Source organism: Camelus bactrianus, chromosome 14, assembly GCF_048773025.1.
Source record: "Camelus bactrianus isolate YW-2024 breed Bactrian camel chromosome 14, ASM4877302v1, whole genome shotgun sequence".
NCBI classification, from domain to species: Eukaryota; Metazoa; Chordata; class Mammalia; order Artiodactyla; family Camelidae; genus Camelus; species Camelus bactrianus.
In genome coordinates, this window is record NC_133552.1 from 9,371,830 (window position 1) to 9,395,311 (window position 23,482).

General features: G+C 31.1%; 1 protein-coding gene across 13 annotated transcripts in view; it reads left to right on the forward strand.

Annotated features, from left to right (window-relative positions):
- NBEA (neurobeachin) overlaps positions 1-23,482 on the forward strand; it is a 536,549-nt gene that overhangs the window by 89,842 nt on the left and 423,225 nt on the right. For 12 of the 13 annotated variants that reach the window (XM_074378046.1, XM_074378047.1, XM_074378045.1 and 9 more), the window contains exons 9-11: positions 4,944-5,141; positions 5,768-5,901; positions 19,259-19,367. In XM_074378046.1, the coding sequence (XP_074234147.1) occupies positions 4,944-5,141; positions 5,768-5,901; positions 19,259-19,367 (441 nt within the window). Of the gene's footprint in view, positions 1-4,943; positions 5,142-5,767; positions 5,902-17,058; positions 17,084-19,258; positions 19,368-23,482 lie in introns of those variants that run through there. The other variant, XM_045514116.2, reaches the window with a different exon arrangement.

Below are 23,482 nucleotides of genomic sequence, written 5' to 3' on the forward strand. Positions count from 1 at the left end.
GTAATTATTAGTACAAGACTTTCAGCTCAAATGCTTGTTTTCAAGTTCAGTGTTGGACAAAGGACATGAGTGATTTCGTATTTATACTTCACGGCCCCTTTGTTTCTCAAAACAACCAATTATTTTATACATACAATATATAAAGGAAAACTGTGCAGCTTCTCTGAACAGAGCCAAAGAAAAATATTTAAATAGACAAAAACTGAAAATGGTAGATTTTAGTAATAATAGAAAAACTACAGTTTTATGATTAGTGTCCAGAAGGAAGACCAAAATTAAGGAAGTTGAAATAGGGTAGTGTGGTTTTAATGTTAAGAGTTAGGGATGGATGATTTTATTCTAAATTCTGAAGTTTTCCTGAATAAGAAAAAGTCATTTAAAAGTAGTGTTTAATTGACTAGAGGAAAACTAAAATGATTCCATTAGGATGAATTTTCTCATACAATTTTACAATTCAGAAGACATTCATTAAAGCTTTTCTGTGCACAGAGCACTATTATAGGCATTATGGAAGATGTAAAACTGTAAATTTCTTTAAAGATCTTACAGAGAAGTAAAGGGAGAAAGACAAAAAACAAAAAGTAAAATTGAATCAACATATAATTATGATAAAAATCTGTGAACACTAAGTCCTTTGTGATCATGGAGAAGGGTTCTGACTGTAGGAACTGGAAAATACTTCAAAGAGAAGATAGCTTTAAAACCAGTTCAGAGAGGTCCATGAAGCTTCTAAGATTAGTTTGAAATTCTTATAAATTAAGTGACTTTTGTTTCTTTTAGTGGGGATTGATCTTCCCTTGATTACCTTTTATGAATCCATCCAACTGAAAAATGCTGTTTTTTTTTCTTTTTTGTTCAGTTGGTACTCCTTAACTGATTCCTTTTACCTATGAGGATGACAGTTAGATTTCATAAACAGTGTTTTAAAACTTGCTATCCAATTTACAAAATTTATTGTTTAATTAATTGATTTTTAAAACATTCATCCTGGGTTAGAGGGTATGCTTAGCATGCACAAGGTCCTGGGTTCAGTCCCCAGTACTTCCATTAAAGTAAATAAGGAAATAAATAAACCTAATTACCTCCCCCCAAAACAAAACAAAAACAAACAATAAATAAAATATTGAAAAAAATTTCGTCCTTACTCCAGTGATAGAGTAAGTGGTACTAGATTTGCCGTACAATTGTAAATAACTATAAAAATAGGCAAAATATATAAAACATCTCTTTTTAGATATTTGTCAATACACATAGCACAGACCAAAGATCCTTCAGAGGAGAAAAACATTTTGATATGAGTTTGATAATTACCTCAGCCTTGGCTGGGGCCAATATTTTTATTGAGGCACAAGAAGGTGGAGATCAGGCGTAGTAAGGTGGTCCAGGTGAGCTGAGGTGGAGATCAGAATTCAGGGCTTCTGAAACAGCTGGAACTTGTGGGGCAGGGTGCTGAAAAGGAGCAAGCTCTTGGGGTAGGGGTAGAAGTCTTTGTCAGGGTTCCCTGTGTGTCCTTGGCCAAGGACAGTGCTGTACATGTACAGTGTGAGATGCCATGAGCCCTAAAAGAAAGCAGGTGTTGCCAGTAACAGAAGAGAAGGACCAGAAGGCACACCATTGTTTTGAGACTTAGGAAAGCCAGCCCAGTGAGAAAAGATGTTTATGCCCACATCCTCAGGTGCTCAGTAATCACTGATCAAATCAATGACACTAGTGGTATAAACAATCCAGGGGTTTTCCTCTACTAGATTGTAATCATTCACACATTTTCCCTATCAAATCATTTCTAAAAAGTTGATCTTTTATCATTCTATAATATTAATTACTATTGCAATTTAATTTTTGAAAGTTCCAACCTGCCAAAATATCCATTCTTCTGTGCGACTACATGCATGTTAAAAAAGAACTTTTGCTTATGTTAAAAGAATGAGTTAAATAAAATTGCTTGATATTCACAAATGATTGCTTAATTTCATATAAGCAGCTTCTTGGTATTAAACATAATACTCTTGGATATTGGTTTGTATCAGTGATGTGTTTCTCTTGTTTAATATTTAAAATATTGCAGTAATTATAGTGCTGGTACTTGGCACTCCTGCTAATTTGATATATGTCATAACTTTTTGAGGTTTGATTGGTTGAGTCATTTTCAACTATGTCGAAGTACTGACTTCACACATTGAAATATTCTATGCTAATCCATGTGCCATTTGCAGCATGCTTGTGACTATAATCTTTACTTTCTTCCTTGTTAAGGGCTGGTAATAAGGATTGTAGGGCATGTAATTAAATAAAATTCAACAATATATTGAATAATTATTATATTCAAGTAACTGTTCTGAGCTTTGGGGATTAAAAATGATTAAGCTTAAACTCTCTTAATGAAGATAATTGTATCTGTAAATGTTTATAATTTAAAGTTGATATGTGTACTGCAAGGGAAATATAATGAGAATACTATTAACGTTTTTTGGAAGGATGATTATTTCCAGCTATAGAAGTTTTAGTGACTCTTCATAGAAAAGGAAAAATTTTAAAGTTCTTGGAAAAATAAATAATTTGAAAGGATGAGCAGGATGTGATGATATAATGTGAGACAGAGGGCATGATTCAAGGGAGAGGAGCAAGGGAGCACAGGATGTGTTTATGGATTGGTCCATAGTCAGGCATGGCTTCATGGTAGACTACAGAGTAGAGGGAGTGGAGTGGTTTATGGAGGAATGCAAGGATGATTACCATAGGTTCAAACCAGTTACTAAAGCCTTTGAATATCAAGGTGGTGAATTTGGGTTTTCCATTCATGTGGAATTATCGAAAAAATTTTAGCAGGAAATTAGATTGATTATATTTATGTATTTTCCTTGAGTAGTTTGGTGATATTAGAGTTTGAATGATTATTTTTTAATGAATTCAGATGAATTATTTATTCATTTAGAAGAGAAAAATGTACAAGGGGCAGCGTTGTTTTAATTATACAGCAGGAAATAGGATTCATTGAATTTTGCAGTGTCATTACTGTGTAACATTTGTCACATAGTGATTCTGGGGAAAGCAATAGATTTGTCCAACATAAATTCAATGAAAAATTGGCTATATTGTCATTGGTGAAGTTTTCAGAGATTAGTTTTAGAAAATTACATGCCTCAGCTCTTATAACAATTAGATGAACTTAGCTTTCTTTAGTTTAGCAGTGTTGTGGTGCATTTTCTCATATTTACATTAATTCCAGTTTGGATTATTAAACTTTTCTCAATGAGGCTTTGCCTCAAGCAACTATGTCACAGTTACCTGAATTCAACTGTCATCAATGCAATATGCCATTACCATAAAATTTATGGTAAATGTTTTATGAGTAACATTTATGAAAAAAATTGCATTTGTCAAAACCCATAGAATGTACAACATCAAGAGTGAACCCTAACGTAAACTGTGGAATTTGGTTGATAATAATGTGCCCATGTTGGTTCATGGATTGTACCAAATTATGCCACACTGATGAGGGAAGGGGAGTATATGTGTGTGGATGGGGAGGACTATGTGGGAACTCTATTTTCTGCTCAATTCTGCTGTAAACCTGAAACTGCTCTAAAAAAATAAAAGTCTATTAGAAAATAAAAAAATTAACATAGAAAGTATATAATATTAAGTAGGAAAGGATGTAGTGCTAATAGTAGCTATCATTTTGAGTTGCTTTTAAAGAACCAGTTATTGTTCATAGTGTTTTATTTACATTATTTTATGTGTTGGGTATGTAGCAGATAAGAGGCAAATAACTTGTGGATAGAGACACATCTACAGGTGATAGAGTTGGGATTCAAACTCAAGTCTAATTGGTTTTGAAGCTCCTGCTTTTAACTTTACTGTACTGTACAGACAACGTAGTAATTTGCAGAGGAAGGGTTGGTAATTTAGTTTATTTATTTATTTAAACAGAGGTACCAGGGATTGAACCCAAGACCTAGTGCATGCTAAGCATGCAGTCTACCACTGAACTATACCCTTCCCCCTACACAATAATTTTTGTTTCTCAATTTTTTAAACTTTTTGTCCAGTTTAGTTGAAATATAATTGATATGTAACTTGTTTTTTAGTTTAAGGTGTACAACATGATTGGATGTATGTTTATACTGCAAAATGATTTATCACATTAAAGTTAATTGACACATCTATCATCTCACATAGTTACAATTTTTTGCATGTGTTGAGAACTTTTAAAATCTTTCTTAGGAACTTTCAAATATACAATATAGTACTGTGAACTATAATCAACATGCTATAATTATGGACCCAGAACTTACTCAGTTTCTGCAGAGAAATTTAAACTATTTCTAACAATTTTAACGATGCCTTTCTTATTGCAGCTAGCACATCTTCTCATCCTTTGTATGAAATGGTAACATGTTTTAATGAATATCTCTTCTGGGTTTAAAATGGCTATTGTGATTTTTTTTTTGTGGAGTACCATTGATATTCACTATCTTGATATACTTATTATAGTAATGACAAATATTTTTATGAATTAATATTTTTTAGTCTCAAATGATAGCCATTTTTCTGTATTAGTAATTCATGTGACAGGCACTATTTACTTATATAAATACTTTTGAAAGTGTTAACCAGAAAAATTAAATTTATGTTATAAATTATTAAAGTAGATCCTATTTACATTTAATATCATCTGGGTTTATATTTTTCTAATAAATCTATTTTATAAATAATAAAAAACAATAAAAATGAGAATATGAAGATCTGAGTTTGTTTATTAGCATAATAAAATTTAACTCCTAGAACTGAACTGAGAATAACAAAGCAATATATATGCCACTAACCAGTGCCTGACACATGGGAGGGTCCTAACAAACTGTTATCTTAAATGTTTCTCTGCTTTAAAACTATGTTACTATGTTACATTTAAAGAGTGTTTAATTTAGGCTTTGTTTTTTCAGAGCACCTTCAAGTTTAAATCTGAGAGTGATATTCATTTGGCAGAACATCATAAACAGGTTCTGTATGATGGGAAGCTGGCAAGTAGTATCGCATTTACGTATAACGCTAAGGCCACTGATGCTCAGCTTTGCCTGGAATCATCACCAAAGGAAAATGCATCGATTTTTGTGCATTCCCCACATGCTCTGATGCTCCAGGTAGGTGAATAATAGCTTAGTCTTCATCTTCTCATCAACACTGTGTCTTTATTTTACATATTAAACATTGTTCATCTATAAACCCCCTTTGCTGTGTGTTTTTCTCTTTTGGTTTTCTAGTTCTTTGAATGACGTTTTTTTGCCTTCTACCTTTTTTGGCAATATATTTTACCTAGGACTTGTCTCCTTAGTAGGAAATCTATCTTTTCTGTTGTATTATATGTTCTATATCCTTTGAAATAAAATCAGTAAATGAGCTAAAGAGATAGTTGTAGACATAAAAAAAAAAAAATCTTTGCTTTAAGAGTGTATAACTCCCCAACATCAAAATTACCTGAGTGCCTTTAAATCTATTAACAGTATCTCCTATTCTAAAATACATTTTGGTTTGTAGCTTCATATTTTCAGTGTAAAAATCTCTCAACCTAAAATTTAACATTTAAAAGTGATTAGCAAAGACATTTCAAGTTTTTATTTTATGTGTATTTTATTTTATGTGTATGCAATTGAGGGTTTTTTAAATGTCTGTTTAATTTAATTTTCTTACAGAGTTATTTGGAACAAGGAAATAGTGATAATGTTATACTTCAGAAAAATTTAATAAACACTTTTGTTTTTGAACATAGGATGTGAAAGCTATAGTAACACATTCAATTCATAGTGCAATTCATTCAATTGGAGGGATTCAAGTGCTTTTCCCACTTTTTGCACAACTAGACAATCGGCAGCTCAATGACAGTCAAGTAGAAACAACTGTCTGGTAAGTTTTCTTTGAATATGTAATTTATGGTGTTTTTCACACACTTAGATTATGCATGGTGCACTTGGTGCTGTGTAAATGTATTATAATACTGGTTTTTATTTTTGAAGTGCTAATAAAAGTTTCTTTCGGACTAAGGCAGATGTATATTTACACAATATAAAAAAGTTTGGCATTTAGATTTTTATGATCACAAAGGAGTGACTTCCTTGATAATAAATTAGAAATTCTCACCACCTGTAGCATAAAGATTATTTTATGCAGTTGAAGAAAACTGTTAGTCCTAACTTTACCCTTTGCAAATGCTCATGGTTTGGATTGTCCATGAAGTCCTATCAGATTAAACAGAATTACCAGAGTAAAGATTGTTCTCAAGAATAGTATTTAATGATAGTTATATAATTTATATCTTAAATACTGGTCTTAATCTATAGTGCTATTATCAAAAGACTAGCCCAGTATTAATTGATATTAACTTTTTTTATATATAGTTCATGTTTTAGAACTTAAATCTAACCAGTGATATATTCCATGTTTATGTAAAAATTCAGTATATTCAGTATCTTCTAATTAGGTTGATTTTATGTGCAATTATTGTAACTTCCTTTTTTATTTAAAAATTACCTTATGCATCAACTCTGATTTAATCTTATATCTTAGAATCATATATGTCATAAGTTAAATGTGAATTTTAACAGCTATTTTGACTGCATACATTGCTATGTTTGGAGAATTTAGAGGGAAAGCTATATAGGTAAATGTTAATTTTTACTCCAGAATTAATACAGAAATGCTTCTTTAGTGTGTACATGTATACATGAGATTCTTCATGGGTCATCCAATTTTGAATTGGTGGAAAAACTAGTGAATGAAACCAATATGTGAAAGGTTTACAGTCCATTGAGATGTAACATATGATTTTCTCATATTAATCATCTAAATTAGCTATTAACGTAATTCTATTTTAGTATTGCTAATAATATTGTCCCTGTATTGGAACCATCTTTATGTAAAGTATAAATGCAAATATAAATGTGACCTGTACATTTACAACAGTCAGCTTCCATCTATGGATCATGCTTTCTTTTATATCAGTGTAGTGTAAAGGTTGGGGTTTGGAAGTGAAAAGGAATCCTGAGGCCACGTCCTGCTGAGATACTACTTTGTTATGAGAGTTTAAATAATTTTATTGGGAGGCATATTAGCTTAGTGGAAAAATGAAACTTTAAATTCCAGTCCTGAATTTAAATTAAAAATGGTTTGCTCTGTATCATTAAGTGAACCAGTACACATTATGATCAGTAATTTAAAGCCTAGTAAGTGCTGTGAAAAGAAGCTAGAGATGAAGTAGCAATTAGAAAACTCTATGTGTAATTTAAATATTTTGTATGAATTAACATTAAGCCCTTAATTATTTTAACTTGAAATGTAATTTTTGCTTTGTGTAGAAAAATTAGAAAGATTATGCAGTTTGAAATGTTATATCTAAAATGATCATAATAATTTATATCATCATGAGTGGTTATTATAAAATCTTAGTGCTAAAACCATGTTTAACAGGTTATCTGGTCCATTCATCCAAGGCACATGGTTATTTTTCATTGCATGTCTTCAAAACTCATTTTAGTGTTTATATTATATTTAAATATTTAAATTGTGTTTATTTCATCATGGAGATAAAAGACAGTGTAAGGGCTCAGCATTCTGGTTTTCATTTTGATTTCTTTTTAGTTCTTTTATATCATTCATCTTAATTTCTCCATGTAGTAACTTTAACTTTTTCGGTGATATATATGTTCTTAGTTTATGGCCAACAGAAAACATATAATTAGAAGTTTATCACTTTCCTTTTTAATAATACTATATACCCAAGTTCAGGCAACCCTGTGATTCATATATGTGCTATTTTGAATTCTAATCTGATACTTTTTCATTGCTTCAAAGCCCTTGATATCTGAGGTTGGCTCTTTAGTGGACAATTGTTTATGTCAGTAATACAGTTTTTTGTTATATTTAAAGTTTTGAAGGGGGAACCTTTGTAGACACATATGCATCAGTGATACTGTCTTTCAGTTTTTAAAATACTAAAGGCAAGTTGTTAAATGGGATGCCCACCTCTACTTGAGGTGTAGATTGTAGATTCTTAGCTTTAGGGTAAGGATTGATAGAATTTCTTATTTTCTGGCTATATCATAAATTCATATATATGAATGACACCTTAAAATAGGATATGTTTGTCATCTTATTTTTAGTCAGTTTTAAACTCTTCTAGATGAATGAGAATTGCTTTGAACTTTAAAAATCTTCCAGACAAAATTCTATATATACTTTTTTCTTTTGAAAATCTGTTGGTATAATAAATACATACCCCAAATTGCAATATTATCTAGTTCTTGTTTACTTTTTGGAGAAATTGAGCTAAACTCTAAAATAAGTTAATTCTCTACTTCTGTGTTTCAAGCTGAAGCATCTTAGTTTCCGTGCACTTTTCTCCACTCAGTAGTCCCTGTTAATGAAGCTTTTCATTGTTTTTATAAGCCTCACCTCTGTTGGCACTTTATTATTTCTATAATCATTGATGAGTTTTACTGTATTTAGGGGGTTTAATATTAAAATGATTTATTGAAGGAATAAACATATCTTCTTTAGTCTTTAAAAATACGCTTTATTTGTGCAGGAGAATTTTTGTGACTGTTTTATCATGAAGGCTGCATATTATAGTTGTTATACGTGTGGACTTTCAAGTAAGATTCAAATCCCTAGTTTACTATTTATTATTAACGGAACATTGAGTGTGGTTTTTTTTTGTGCTTCACTTTCTACAATTATAAAATTAGAATAATAATAGCTCACTGGACTATTTAAATTAAACTCAATAAAATATGCAGATTGGCATAGAAGACAATACATCCTGGTTTTGTTATTATGATGACAGTAGGTTAGGCAATCTACAAGATTATCTCTAATGCTACAGTTTTAAATATGTATATAGTCAATCTTAGGATTGGTTGTTATAATAGGGGCCATATTACTTTATATTTGAACTTTTCTACTAAAGATGTTATTTATAGTAGAGAATTACTTATTTAAGTGATTAAGTAGGACTTATATTTTGAATTTCAGTTGTAGTGATGAAAACTGATTGTGAACTGTCTATCCATTTTCTAAATATAGTGGTTTAAAATTGAGGAATATGTAAATTCAAGTTTTGAAGCCAGTGCCAAATCAAAGAAAGCCTGCAAGGGTTTAAGATGATTTTTCTTTAGCTAGATTTTGGATTTTGTAGCTACACCATTAGTATTTAAATCTCCAGGAATAACACTTTTATTGCTTTTTCTTTTAACATGTATTTTAGCCTTTATTGGAAAACAAACGAACAAAAATGAACCACAAAAAGAATAGATAAATGTTATTGAACTGAGTGAAATAGCTTGTGGCAACACATGCAGTAGTTTTAACGTGATTTGGTTTGAATGAGTAAATTAGCCAGTAGGTAGGTTTCATAGTGATTCCATCCTATTCCTAATGATTCTCAAGCACCATGATCACCTGGAGTAATTCTGCCAAGTGATCAAAGCTCTTTGGAGATTTTGTTATTGCTTGGGGATTAATACTATTTTAAATTGGACTAGTCAGTCCCATTCTGTTCAGGGACCATTGAGAGCACTAACTAAACAAATTGCCTTTCACTATATATTTAATATTTATTCAATGAATAAAAAATGAATAAATGTTTAATAAATGATTTCTAGAAGTATAACTCTAATTTGAAATAATTATATCTTTTATATTTTGTGTCAAGGAATAACTCAGTAAATTACAAATTACATTTGACTGTAAATGACATCTTTCTCCAATTTGGTCCCAACCTCCCTTTTTTTTTTTTTTTTTTTTGAGTGTATGTTACTAAACGCTATAGGTGATATAAAACAAAATGTTCCTTAGTGTTTGACTTAGGAAGAATTTGCTTTGAAGAAATAGTGTTTTCTAGCACAAGATATAAGTAGGCTTTTGTATATCAAATGATTAAAAATACACTAAGAGAGTAGTTTTCATTAGAGACAGTATGTGCAACAAGCAAGCCTTCTTTTGGTGTCAGACTAATGCTCAAACTGGTATTCTGTTGTGTATCATCTGTTCTTAGGTGATGGGCTGTCTGAGGGTGTGTAGTAGTAGCACAAGGCATTTACTGAGTACTTACTGTGTGCCAGTAGCTGCTTGTAATTGCATTATCTCATTTAATCATGTTCTGCTAATGAGGGAGAGAAAAACAGTATCTTGCTCAGGGTCACAGAGATTTAAGTGGCAGGTAAGAACCAGGATTCTAATCCTGAAAGCCTGAATCCAGAGCTCTCACTCCAAACTACCATAAATAACTCTGTGAGTCACATTTGCAAGCTGTGGAATGATTTTAATAATGCCAACTTTATCTGATTGTAATATTAATTAAAGTAAGGTAGTTTATATAAAGTATCTGTCATAGCCTCTGGTATATAGTAGACATTTATTGAGTTTTCTTTATTTCCTCAGTAAATGTTAGGTACTCTATTAATGTGATGCAATTTGGTATTTCTAAAATTTATTTTTAATGCTGTTCTAATTCTGATAAATTTAAAAAACTAAACACCAGCCTCTGGTGATAATTTAACTTAATTCTTATAATTCTTAGAATAATGTTCTCTTTCTTTTCAAATTATGATACAGATTGTTTGATAGACTGCTTGATGGAATATAAGCTATAAAAATTTTTTAAAATCCCATAAAGCATTTATGTCAGTGATCCTATAGTTAAGAATTCTCTTGTGATATGAATATTTATGACTCATTAATTTTAGTGGGCTAAATCCAGATATTTTTTCTTAAAAACTGTCTTGCTAGTCAGAGTTACTCTTGTAATTATCTTGAATTTTATAGCCCCCTTAGTAATTAAAATTTTCATTATAAAGTCTTGATTAGCACTCTTGTCATATGTAAACCAACAAAATTACCTGGAAATTTCAGCATTTCAGTGTCTAACAATCTAAATTTCCCCTAACACTTCAAAGTGACATAAATATCCTTTGTCTGACTATGTTTCCTGATTTTTAGTTCAAGGGAAAGTGCCTATTAGCATATAATGTCAAAATTTTGCTATATATTTTTAACCCAACTGACATAAAAGATGAAATGTGATTGCTTTCAGTAGGTGAGAGAAGTGAAATTAGTACTTATTTGTAATGATTGTCTCTCTTGTGGAGGTTGTTTGTGCGTGTAGAGTATCATTATTTTGGTTTCCAGAAGTATTTAAACATTTAAAAATATATATCTATAGAATTATATCTTTTTATTTTCTTTATATTTTTCAGAAAAAGTGTACATTTCTTCTTTACATGCATATTTGTTACTTTATGTTTTTATAAAGTTTATAAAATTAGTAATGAAAATATTCTTTGAAGTGAAACAGATACAGAATGTGTATTTGACAATAATATACCACTACTACTATTAAAGGAGAAAAAAAGTAATAATTTATTTAGTGAGATTTAGTTAGAGTTAAGTGGAATTTATATTGAATTCACTGTGAAAATTTATTTGTAAGTAAAAATTAAAATTCAGTGTTCTGCCTGAAACATACGGAAAATATAATGTATTTTATATATTGATGCCATTTGTAACCAAAGACAGATTTATGTTTTCCTTCCCAATCTGTCTATGTCTTATTTCCTTTTCTTGTCTTACCACATAGCAAGGTCTTGCAGTACAATGTTGAAAAGGAGTGGTGAGAGGGGACATCCTGCTTTGTATCTGATCTTAATGGGGAAACTTTGAGTTTTTCGTTGCTAAGTATGAAGTTAGGTGTAGTTTTTTTATGGGTAGTCTTTATCAAGTTGAGAAAGTTCCCCTTTATTCCTAGTTTCCTGAGAGTTTTTATCATGAATGGGTGTTCCATTGTATCAAATGCTTTTTCTGCATCTATTGATGTGAACATGTGATTTTTCTTTTTTAGCTTGTTGATGGGGTAGATGATGCATTACATTAAATGATTTTCAGAGCTTGAGCTGCATACTTTGGATAAATTCCATTTGGTTGTGGTGTATAATTATTTTTATCTTTTTTGGATTCAATTTGCTAATATTTTGTTGAGGATTTTTGCATGTATGGTCATGGGAAATACTGGTCTGTAGTCTTCTTTACTTATTATGACTTTGTTTGGTTTTGGTATGAGTGATGCTGACCTCAGAATAAGCTAGGAAATAGTTCCTCTGCTTCTATCCTCTGAAAGAGTTGCAGAGAATTGGTATAGTTTTTTTTTTCATAAGTGTTCAGTAGAATTCACCAGTGAACCCATCTAGGCCTGGTGCTTTCTGTTTTGGAAAATTTTAATTCCTGATTCAATTTATTTAATAGATATTGGTATATTTAAAATGTCTGTTTCTTCTTGTGTGACATTTGGCAGACTGTGTCTTTCAAAGAATGATTTTTTTTCATCTAGGTTTTCAAATCTGTGGGCATAGAATTGTTCATAGTATACTTTATTATTCTTTTAATTTCTGTGGGATATATAGTTAAGTCTCTTCTTTCATTACTTAATATTAGTATTTCATCTTGTTCATTTTTTTGTTAGCCTGACCTACAGGCTAAAAATATTAATATTTTTAAAGTACCAGCTTTTGTTTCTAACAGTTTTCTCTACTGATTACCTGTTTTCAGTTTCTTTGATTTGTACTCTTAATTCTTATTATTTCTTCTTCTGCTTCCTCTTTATTCTTAAATTTACTCTTATTTTTCTAGTTTCCTAAGGTGGAAATTAATTAATTAATTAATCCATCCTTAACAGAGACACTAGGGATTGAACCAAGGACCTTGGGCACACCAAGCCCGCCCTCTGAGCTATACCCCTACCCTCTCTAAGGTGGAAATTTAGATTACTGATTTTAAATTTTTTCTAATATGCATTATAGAGGTCTGAGCACCCAATTTCAGCGTGTGGAGGTGTGGTTTCCCCTTACACCACCAAGAAATTCTCTGTGACACCAGCTGGGTATCCTATAATTTGACTTAATTCTGACACTCAAATCTGACATAGCATCAGATTCAACAGGTTAAAAGCTCAGTCTCATAAGACTGGTCCTCCTCACTTTAGATACCAGTTGCAAGTCCAGGTTATCACCTGCGCTTCTGACTGACTGCCTATAGAATGGGGGTTCCAGTAACCTCTTCCTTAGACTTGAGGTTCCAGTTGCAAGTCCAGGTTGTTACCTGTACTTGTGACTGACTGGCTATAAGAAGGGGGTTCCCACTACCCCCCTCTTTAGGTTCAGTTACTTTGCTGGAGTGGCTCATAGAGTATAGAGAAATATTTTACTTACTGGATTTCTAGTTTATTGTAAAAGGATATGGTAAAGACCACAGTTGAACATCCAGATGGAAGAGATACATAAGTCAAGTTATGGGGAGAGGGCAGGGAGTGTCCATGTTCTCTCCAGGTACACCATCTTTCTAGTGCCTCTATATATTCGCAGACCTAGATCTCCCAACCATGTCTGGTTTTTTTTTTTTTTTTTTTTAATTTTTATGGTGGCCTCATTACATGGGCATGGCTGATTAAACCATAGTCCACTGGTAACTGGACCCAATCTTCAGCCCTTCTCCCCTCCCTGGAGGTAGATGTGCAGATAGTGGGGCTGGACTGAAAGTTTCAACCCTGTAAGTATATGGTTAGCTGTTCCAAAAGTCACTTCATTAACATGGCAAAAGACTTTTATTGCTCTTGTCCCTTAGGAAATTTCAGGGGTTTTAGGATATCTGTGCCAGAAATGGGGACCAGGAGCAATTATGTGTATTTCTTATTATAAATCACTATATATCACAACATTCAGTGCTATAAATTTCCCAGTAATTATTCCTTTCATATTATTTCACACATTTTTATAAGGTGTGTTTTCATTTTCATTTCATTCAAAACATTTTAATATTTTGAGAATTCTTCTGTGACCCATGTGTTATTTATCAGTACACTACTATACTTGTCCATCTCTGAGGGAGATATTGAAATCTCCAACTGTGATAGTGATTTCATCTATTTCTCCTTAAATTTAGAGCAATTTTTACCTTACATAGTTTGATGCTCTGTTGTTAGGTATATACACTTTAGGAATTGTTATGTCTTCTTGGAAAATTGACTCCTTTATAATTATGTAATGCTGTTCTTAATCTATTGATGACTTTATATTTAAAGTGAGTTTCTTGACAATAGGTGGGTTGTGTTATTTGGTCCACTCTGCACTCTGAGAATTTCTCTCTTTGAATTGGTGCATTTAGACAGTGACATTCAAATTGATTATAAATATAATTGGATTAATATCTACCTTTTTTTTTCTCATTTTCTATTTATTGCCTTGCTCTTTGAGCATTTTATATAATTCCATTTTCTCTCTCTCAGCATAATCAGTTGTACTTTTCCCCCCAGTTTTTAAGGTGTTTTCACGGAGTTTCCAACTAATTCAAATCTACTATCAAATAACACTATACACTTAAAGTAGTAAGAGTACTTTATACTAGCAAAATAATCCTAATTGGAGTATGCATATATTGTTGTGATCACCTATTTGTTCTTGTAACCTGTCTCTATTTTTCTTTGAAACTTTGAACTTCTTAGGTGTTGGGGATTTACATCACTACATTTCTAAAGTTCTCATGTGTGCATGGTTACTATAGTGGTACTGTCACTTGTAACATGTTCAAAAAGCCTTTGTAAAAAGATTTCGATATTTAGAGCATTGTAAGTGATTGTTGGCTGGGGTTAAATTACAAACTAGTAGCCTTTGAGAGATATTTCTCTTACAGTGGAGCCTTTTAATAAATATCTATTGGTTATTTATAGAGAACCACGAATAGAGCTGATCAAAAGACTGTCAAAATATGTAAATACTGATAAATGCTATATTCCAAAACATAATGATGTCATAAAAGATGTGGAATTAATTCCTTTACGTGTACAAATTTTAAAATTTCATTTCCTTCTTAAGACAAATTTTGACACATTTCAGTCACAATTTTATAAATGTCTATTTTTTGACTATAATATATTTTGTTAGAAATGAAATAGGCTGATAAAACGTAAACTCTATTACCAGATAAAGGAAAGTATAAACGTATAATAGCCTGACTAAATTTTAATAGGGCCTTTAGAAAATGTCCTTAAGTAGTCATGACAGTGTTAGCAATTCAGTTATGAGTCTGCCTGTCTCCTCATCAGGCTGAAAGAAAAGGTAGAAATTACTGAGGAGAGATTTTATGGCTAAGGGAGGCTTAGTAATTTCATGTGCTACCCAGTGTATTTCATCTGTCCTCATATTTTACTGTACTGCATTTCACTGTTTTCCTTATTTGACTCTGCAGATAAATGTATTTTACTTATTTCGGCATGTATCTCCACTTGATGTCGGAAATGATGAATGTGACAGTTTGTGTATTAGGGTTTATTGCATAGGTAGGCAGTTAGGCAGTGGTGTTTTCAGATAGCATCTTCAGAAATACATTGTCTAAAAGTGACAGCTAAATGTACCCGCAGTTAGAAACTTTTGGTTTAGACCTTTCTAATTTTGAACTGTGAAGGAATTTAACTCTTCTAACTTATTGTGAGATATTTTTGAACGTCACTGGAAATTAATTAGGTTGAGAATGAAATTATCTTGAGTATGGACCTGAGTTGATTTCTTTTACAGTTTTATTACTGCTATGACCACTCTGATCTTGGAAGAGTTTGTAGTGAAAGAAAGAGCAAAGAAACTGGAATTAGATAGAATTATATCATTTTAGCAAGATTTCAGTGTTTCTCAATACTAAATTACTAAATTAAGTTACCTAAGAGTTGAAACCTTATGAAAAAGTCAGAAAAAATTCCCGCTTGACTGGTACTTTAAACCTTATTGGAATTTAATCTATTCCTTAATTTATTCTGACAATTATTTTGCCTGTAATGTTTCTTGAGAGATTAAAAACACCCTTATATAAGAGGAGTTGTTGAATTTCAGGAGGAATCTTCGAGTTTTGCATTATTAATTCCATCCTTTTAAATATATTTAAACAGCCCATCTAGCTGAGGTAGTTTGTTTGTTTCAGTACAAAGCAAATTGAAAAGCCAGTTTCTGTACTCAAAGAGCTGCCTTTGAACTGAATGTAGGTTATATTTTCAATCTTAATCATTTCGGTTGTAACTTAGGTCTGTCTTTATGATATTTTGCACCTTTAAATAATAAAATACCTCAAAGATAATAAAACTTTTGGGATCACATTACATGAGTTATCTCCATTAGTTGTTTTTAAAGAATAAGTATTGGACAAATTGAAATGGATTAATTTATATTACTATTAAGTCAAAATCTATATTTACATAAATTTTAATGGATCCTAAATGTACTACGTATTTTTCCATTAGGAACAAAAATGAATCATGTTCATACACAGTTATTAAATATTCTCAGGTATTTGTGGGCCAAGACTACTGTGGTAATTCTTTAATAATATGGGCCAGAAAGCTCTGGAGAGATTATAAATATGCTAAGTCATTAGAGGTAATATTATATTATTTCCTTCCTTAAGGTCTAGCCCTTTATTAGTATGATATTTGAAATAAATATTATTTCTTAATTTAATTGAAGCTTATGAAGAATTGGAAGATGGTAATTATTTTGAAGAAATAATCCTATAGATCATTAGTGTCATTTTCCTTAAAAGGAGGCAGGATTAAAAACCCTTAACCCTTCCTGAAGTAGAATTGCTACTTACAGAACATATGTTATAGTACTGTCTATTGAAAAGTTTAGCAATTTTACTAATGAGATAAAAATCAGTATACATTTTGTCTTTTAAGTAGAATATTCTGGTGAAAATCCGTTTCTAGGTATTGCTATACTTTTCAAGAGAATGTTCTATGTTGTGTATACTAGTTTGGGCTGATACAGATACTTGCTTTTTGGTTTATCCTATATATTTAGATCCTCTGCAGATGAACTGATGTGTCTAGACAGGAAGTGGTATGTAGGAGATATAGGAATGGGCTGAAGTATCCTTTATATTTGCCTTTGTATCTAGGGGAGTTGGAAATAGGCAAGAATGGAGAGAAATTTTGTATGGCAGTACACAGAATTTTGCAAGTTTATTGTGAGCCCTGCAGCAATCCGATGCATTTTAGTTACTGGTAAGTTTGTTAAATTATGTTTGAAAATGTACCTCTTCGAAGATGGCCATCTATTTACTATTAAGTCCACCATGTCAAATATACCTATTTTTAAAGATTTTTTGAAAAGATGTAGTATTGCTATTGCATTGGGTTTAGGTATATATTAAAAATACTTTGTTAGTGATTTTTTGTAGTTAAAATTGAGTGAAATTAACATTATATGGATAGTCGTATATTAATATTTTAGAACAATAAAATTAATATTTCTGATTGTGCAATGGAACTCCACTGTGTTTAGAAGTCTGAGTTAATTCATTAGATATTGAGAAAGAGCAGTCCTTCTGACATAAAAGAATAAGAAAATCCACAGCATCTTTGTCATTTTGTATGGTTCTACACAGGAGGGTAATTTATTGTAAGAAAAATTATTTTTTTTCATGGACTATAGGGACCATAGCATTTCTAGTCTTTGTTTTGGGCAGTGCTGATGTTTAGGAGTTTTAGTCATCTTTCCCCCTAAATCACTAACTCAGGTGTAGGTAAGAATTCCGTGAACAGCTTAGGAAATTGTGTAATCTCTATGCAGTAGTTTTCTTTATTCTTTTCAGACATTTAGGTGAAAGTATTATGTGTAATAGTGTTGAAGCAGTTATTTGTGGAGTGGCTTTGACTATTGATATAATTCATGTAAAATGAACTAGATTGCTTAATAGCTGTTCTTACTTACAGAAACATTTAAAAAAAAATCCCAAGGCATTCCTTGGTAGTTGTGTTTTTCTTCTAAATGTCTATCTTTGACTTTGAGACAAAGTAAAAGAGTATCATTGATTTGCAATACTAGCTTACTGGGGTTTATTTTGTGGTTCAAAGATATACGGCCAGTTAATATAATTGAATTTTAGTTTCTTGTAATGAAATACTTTATTTACAGATATATACTATATTTTTCTAGCTGATATCATGTAATCCATTAAGCTATCAGTTTTTATAATAATAAGGATGATGCTAATTTTCCTGTTGATTCTTTTAATGAGAATATTTCTGATTTGAACATGAATAGCTGCATTATCGGAGAAAAGTGTTGTCAATCCTATTGAAACCTGAAGAGCTAGTATACTTTCGGAAAATAGAATAGTGTTAGATTCCTTTTAAGCCTTAATAATTTTCAGGTTTTTCTCATTACCAGATTTTCTTAATTTCATATAGAGATGAGTGTGCATTTAAAATGTATTCAGAAGTTTATGTGAATGTAAATAGACAGTTTGGGGTACATTATAACGCAGAATAAATGGATATTATTTTAATTGTTGAAGAAGTCTGACTTATCGTCACTTATTGTTACAAACTACAGTAAGCTTCTACAGCGAAGGACTATATATTTTCTTAATGAGGAATGCTGTCATGTATCAATTCTGCTGGTTGAAAATTGTTCTATGTAATTTTGTGAAGTAATATTTTAAAAGCTTAATGTAATGCAGTCATTTATTTTTCTTTTGTTTCTTCCTTTATTCAACAGACATATCAAGTACTTTATCTTTGGCACATATCTTTGCTTGCTTTTATGTGTTTGTGTATACATTGTGTAATTAATTGCCACTTTTTATTTCAGTATTACATAAATCATCTTATTTTCTTCGCTCTCATGAACTTTTCTGAGGGCATATATGGACATAAGTAACATGTTGCATATTTCTCTGGATATTTAAATATATATGTTGTTTTTAAAACATAGGTCTAAATGAAAAGTTTATTTAAAAAATAAATGTATTCTTCCAAAGCAATATTTAAATATATGTACATATTTAAAATTTTCTAAGATACCGTGTTCTTCAAAAGAATGTTATGATAATCTTTATTGTGGAGAGGTACAATATTTGTGGGTATGTTTCTTATGTTAGGTTTACTTGAAGCAGGGAATATGTATGCAGAGGTAAACTTTGATGTTTTACCTTGGAATATTAAAAAAACTCTACAGTTATGTTTCTATATAATGTGTAATTTTAACGAGATAAAACTATTTTTCTCCTGCTTGTGAGAAAATACATTCTTGCATAATAAGTCATGATAGCAAAATAGCATTTAGATTTGAGTATGGTTGTTACGTTTTGGGATAATAAAATACTGAAGTGAAACACTATGTTTATGACAATATTTGATGATTACATAATGGAATTATCTGTACTTTACATGCAGTGCTACTCTTTTGGCATTCCTGGTTGAACTACTTAAAAGTTCAGTAGCCATGCAAGAACAGATGCTGGGTGGAAAAGGCTTTTTAGTCATTGGCTACTTACTTGAAAAGGTAAGTGATATGTATTGATGATTTTTTGTGTAGCCTTCACAGATAGACATCTGACAATTACTAATTATATTTTTTCCATGGTTTCCCTTTCCATTGACTGTGCAGAGGCCACGTTGTTGGTTAAGGCACAGATATTTTTGTATTATGCACTTGGACTATGTGTAGACATTGAACTATATTGAGTGTTTGAAATCTGTATAATTAAGAAATGTTTAGTAAAAACAGAAAGTAAAGAAAAATTATTTTATTTATTTTTTTCAAAGTTGTATTTTCTCTTCTTTTTTCAAATTGTTTCTTTACTATCTTTATACTTAAACTAAGTTTCTTCCAAATTTTATGAATTTTAGTTTGAATGGATTTAATTTGTTTTAGCTCTATTTTTTCAGTTAATACGTAAAAAAATCTGAATTTGTAGCAACAGAAACATTTTTTACTTTGTATCTGATTTTGATATATTTGAATATTTAAAATGGCTTTTTTTCTAGTCAATACATAGTGTAAACAATACACATTAGATCACTTTAATTTTTCCCATGTTGTGTCATTTATGCCCCGTTATTTTAATGACCTTCTTTGCTTTAGTCTCAACTATATACCATTATGGTAATGAGTGCTGGATTTCTGATTATGGTATTATTGAGAGTTTGGTTGTATCATGTAATTTCCTTCAAAAATTAAAGTGAGATTTCATTAATAGAAGTGTTTTTTTTCCTAAAGAAATATCTATCACGATCATTAGTGCTCCCAAACCTCTTCTTATCAGTTAACTCTTTTAACATTCAGCTGCTCTGTAAATGGAACTATTTGACAAATAATAGAAGTCCCTGAGACCTCAACTAAGAGGAATAAACTTATTTTTGGGAAATAAAATTTAGAGGGCTTTTGGAGGTAATTTTTCCCCTCAGATTGTTCTACATTTGAAATTCCTCTAACTCGTCTTCTCTTGAAACAAGTACTTTTCTTTCTTGAAGGATTGGTGATTGAGGAGTGGTAGATTAGTAAGTAGATCAATGATAGGCAGCATTTCTTAATTGAGATATTTTCTCAGCAGCGTTACTAAGATTTTCATTAAGGCTATCTGGTTTATTTTTTTTAAATCATGAAAAACTTTTCCTATTATATCTAGAATATTAAGAATTAGTTAGAAGAGTTATGTTAAATTATATTTTACATGAATTAGATATTATGAAATACCTTTGTAACGCTGCTGTGCATGACAAGATAGCTATCCAGAACTACCTCCTGAATGTACTTTTCATCAATTTACCGAGGATTTACCAGCATAATTCTAAAGTGGAAATTCTTTTACACTTTCTGTGCTGGCATGTTTTTATTTGTCTTGGGTAGATACCTATGAATTGATTTGTTAGGGCCTACTGTACCTCTGTGTTTATCCATTTGAGAAACTGCCACATGTTTTCCAAAGCAGCTCTATCATTTTACATTCCCATCAGCAGTGTATGAAGCTTCCAGTCTTTTCATAGTCTTGGCAACCCTTGTTGTTACCTGTTTTTTTTTTTTTCCAGCTGCTCTAGTGGGTATCAATGGTTTATCATTTTTGTATTTCACATCTGTAATGTCTAATGATGTTGAGCATCTTTTCATGTGCTTATTGGCTATTTATGTAGTTTTTGAGAAATGTTTATTAAGAAGACCATTTTAAAAAATTGGGATATGTCTTTTTATTATTGAGTTGTAGGAGATTCTTATTTTATATACTGATCCTTTATTAGATATATGATTTGCCAAGACAGTCTTCCATTCTGTGAATTACATTATATCTTAATTTTCATTTCCCTGATGACAAATTAGGTTGAGCATTTTCATGTATTTGTTGTCCTTTGCCTGTGTTCTTTTGCTACATACCTGTTTGGAGCATTTGCCCTTTTTCATTTAGGTTGTCTGTCATTTTCACTGAGTAGTCTTCCTTGATTCCTGGGAATTCTGTATGTATTCTGGATATGAGTCCTTTATTGGGGATGTATCACAAATGTCTTTTTCTGTGACTTGCCATTTCACTCTCTATCTTAACCGTGTTTTTTGATGAACAGAAGTCCTTAATTTTAATGTAGGTCAAATTTTCAGTTTATTTTATGATTAGTCCATTTTAGATTCGTATGTATTCCCAAAGCCATCAGTCTGTTCTACTTTTTCCTCAAAATTTTGTTATATTTTTCACATTTAAATTTACAGTTCTCCTGAAACTGAATTTTGTGTATAGCATGAGGTATAAGAATCAAAGGGCTTTTTTTACGGTGTATATTTATCTAGCTAACCTAGTATCATTTACCAAAAAGATTATTTTCTACCACACCTGTATCTAATCTAATCTTTATCATGAATCAGGTCACCATATATAAGTGGGATCATTTCCAGAATCTGTTACAGGTTTTCTTTTTCCTATTTCTGAAGCAATACAACACTGTCTTAATTTGTATAGCTTTTTAGTACATGTGGCTATCTCATAGTGTCTCATCTAGCTGTATTGTTCTTCAAGATTGCCTTGGGTGTTTTTTGGTCCTTACATTATGTTGATATCTTTATACTGAATCTTCTAATTTATGCACTTAGTATATATCCTTCTATTTGTTTAGGTCTCTTTGTTAGTCTTCTGTATAAGAAATTCTCTGTCTTTTTGTTGGATTTATTCCTAGATACTTGAAGTTTTAAAATTTTTAATTTTTAATTTGTCATTGGTACATAGAAATACAATTTGTGCTTATATTGACCTTTTATATACCAGTTTTACTATTTTATTAATTCTACTAGTTTGTAGATTCTTCAGAAATTTTTCTTTGTGAAAAGGCATACCATCTGAGAATTATTTTTTCCTTTCTCATATTTATTCTTTTAATGTCTTTTTCCTTGACTTACTGCACTAAGACTTCCAATATAGTGTGTAATATAAATTGTAATATTGGGCATCCCTGTCTTGTTCCAGATCTTATGGGCAAAGTCTTCAATAAAAGACAAAGGTATAATATATGTTGTAGATTACTTTTTGTATACTTTAAAAATCATATAAAGAATCTATTTCAAGTTTGCTAAGTGTTTTATCAGTATAAACAGATGCTGAATTTTATCAAATGCTTTTTCTACTTTGAGATAATTATGATACTTCTACATTTTTTCCTTAGTTTAATGAGTTATATTAATTGATTTTTGAAATTAAGTATTCTTATATTCCTGGAATCCTGTGTAGTCTGAGATCCATTTCCATTCTAATCAGGCTTTCATCCTTATACTTCCCTTAAAATGGCTTACGTCAGTGTCACTAATAGCCTTCACAGTCTTAAATCTTATGATTCTCAAGTCTTCATCTTATTTGACCTTGTAACAACATTTTAGTTTAACATTCTTTCCTTCTTGAAATACTTTTTTCAGTTGTATTTTGTGACAACATTCTTTCTTTGCTTTCTTCCTGTTTCCTTGGCCTTGTTTTATTCTCTCCTAGTAGTTTTTCTCTTCTTTCTAAATTCTAAAGACTGCTGGAAACCTTTTCACTTTTCTGTTTACACTTTAATTGAGCTTAGCATTTCCTTAGCTTTCCTTATTTTGTAAATACTACTTATCAAATGTGTATCTCCAACTACAACCTCTCCTTTGAATTTCAGTCCCCATATTTGGCCCCACTTGGATGTCTAATAAGCTTCACAGATCTAAATTATCTAAGCTGCTGCCTTTGATTTTCCTCTTAAATCTTACATCCCTTAGTCTTCTCTCTCTTAGATACTAACATTACCATCCAACAAGTAGTTCAGACCAAAAATGTTCATTCTTTTTGACTCTTCTTTTTCACACACTAAATTCATACTGGCAGCAAATTATGTTGTCTTAGTATCAAGACATATCCACGATCAATGACTGCTTCCTGCTTACTACTCCTTTCTATACTGTTACCATCTTTGTTCAAGCAATCATTATCTTTCACCACTAGTTACCCATAGTCCATTTTTCACTTGCAATCAGACTAGTCCTCTGAAGATGTTTCAAATCTTACTAATCCATCCTTCTCAAAGTAAATTTATAAGTCTCTTACTTATGACATCATCTCTTACCATTCTCATTCGTTCTTTCTCTGTTTCAGCCATATTGACCATACAAAGGCCTCTTTG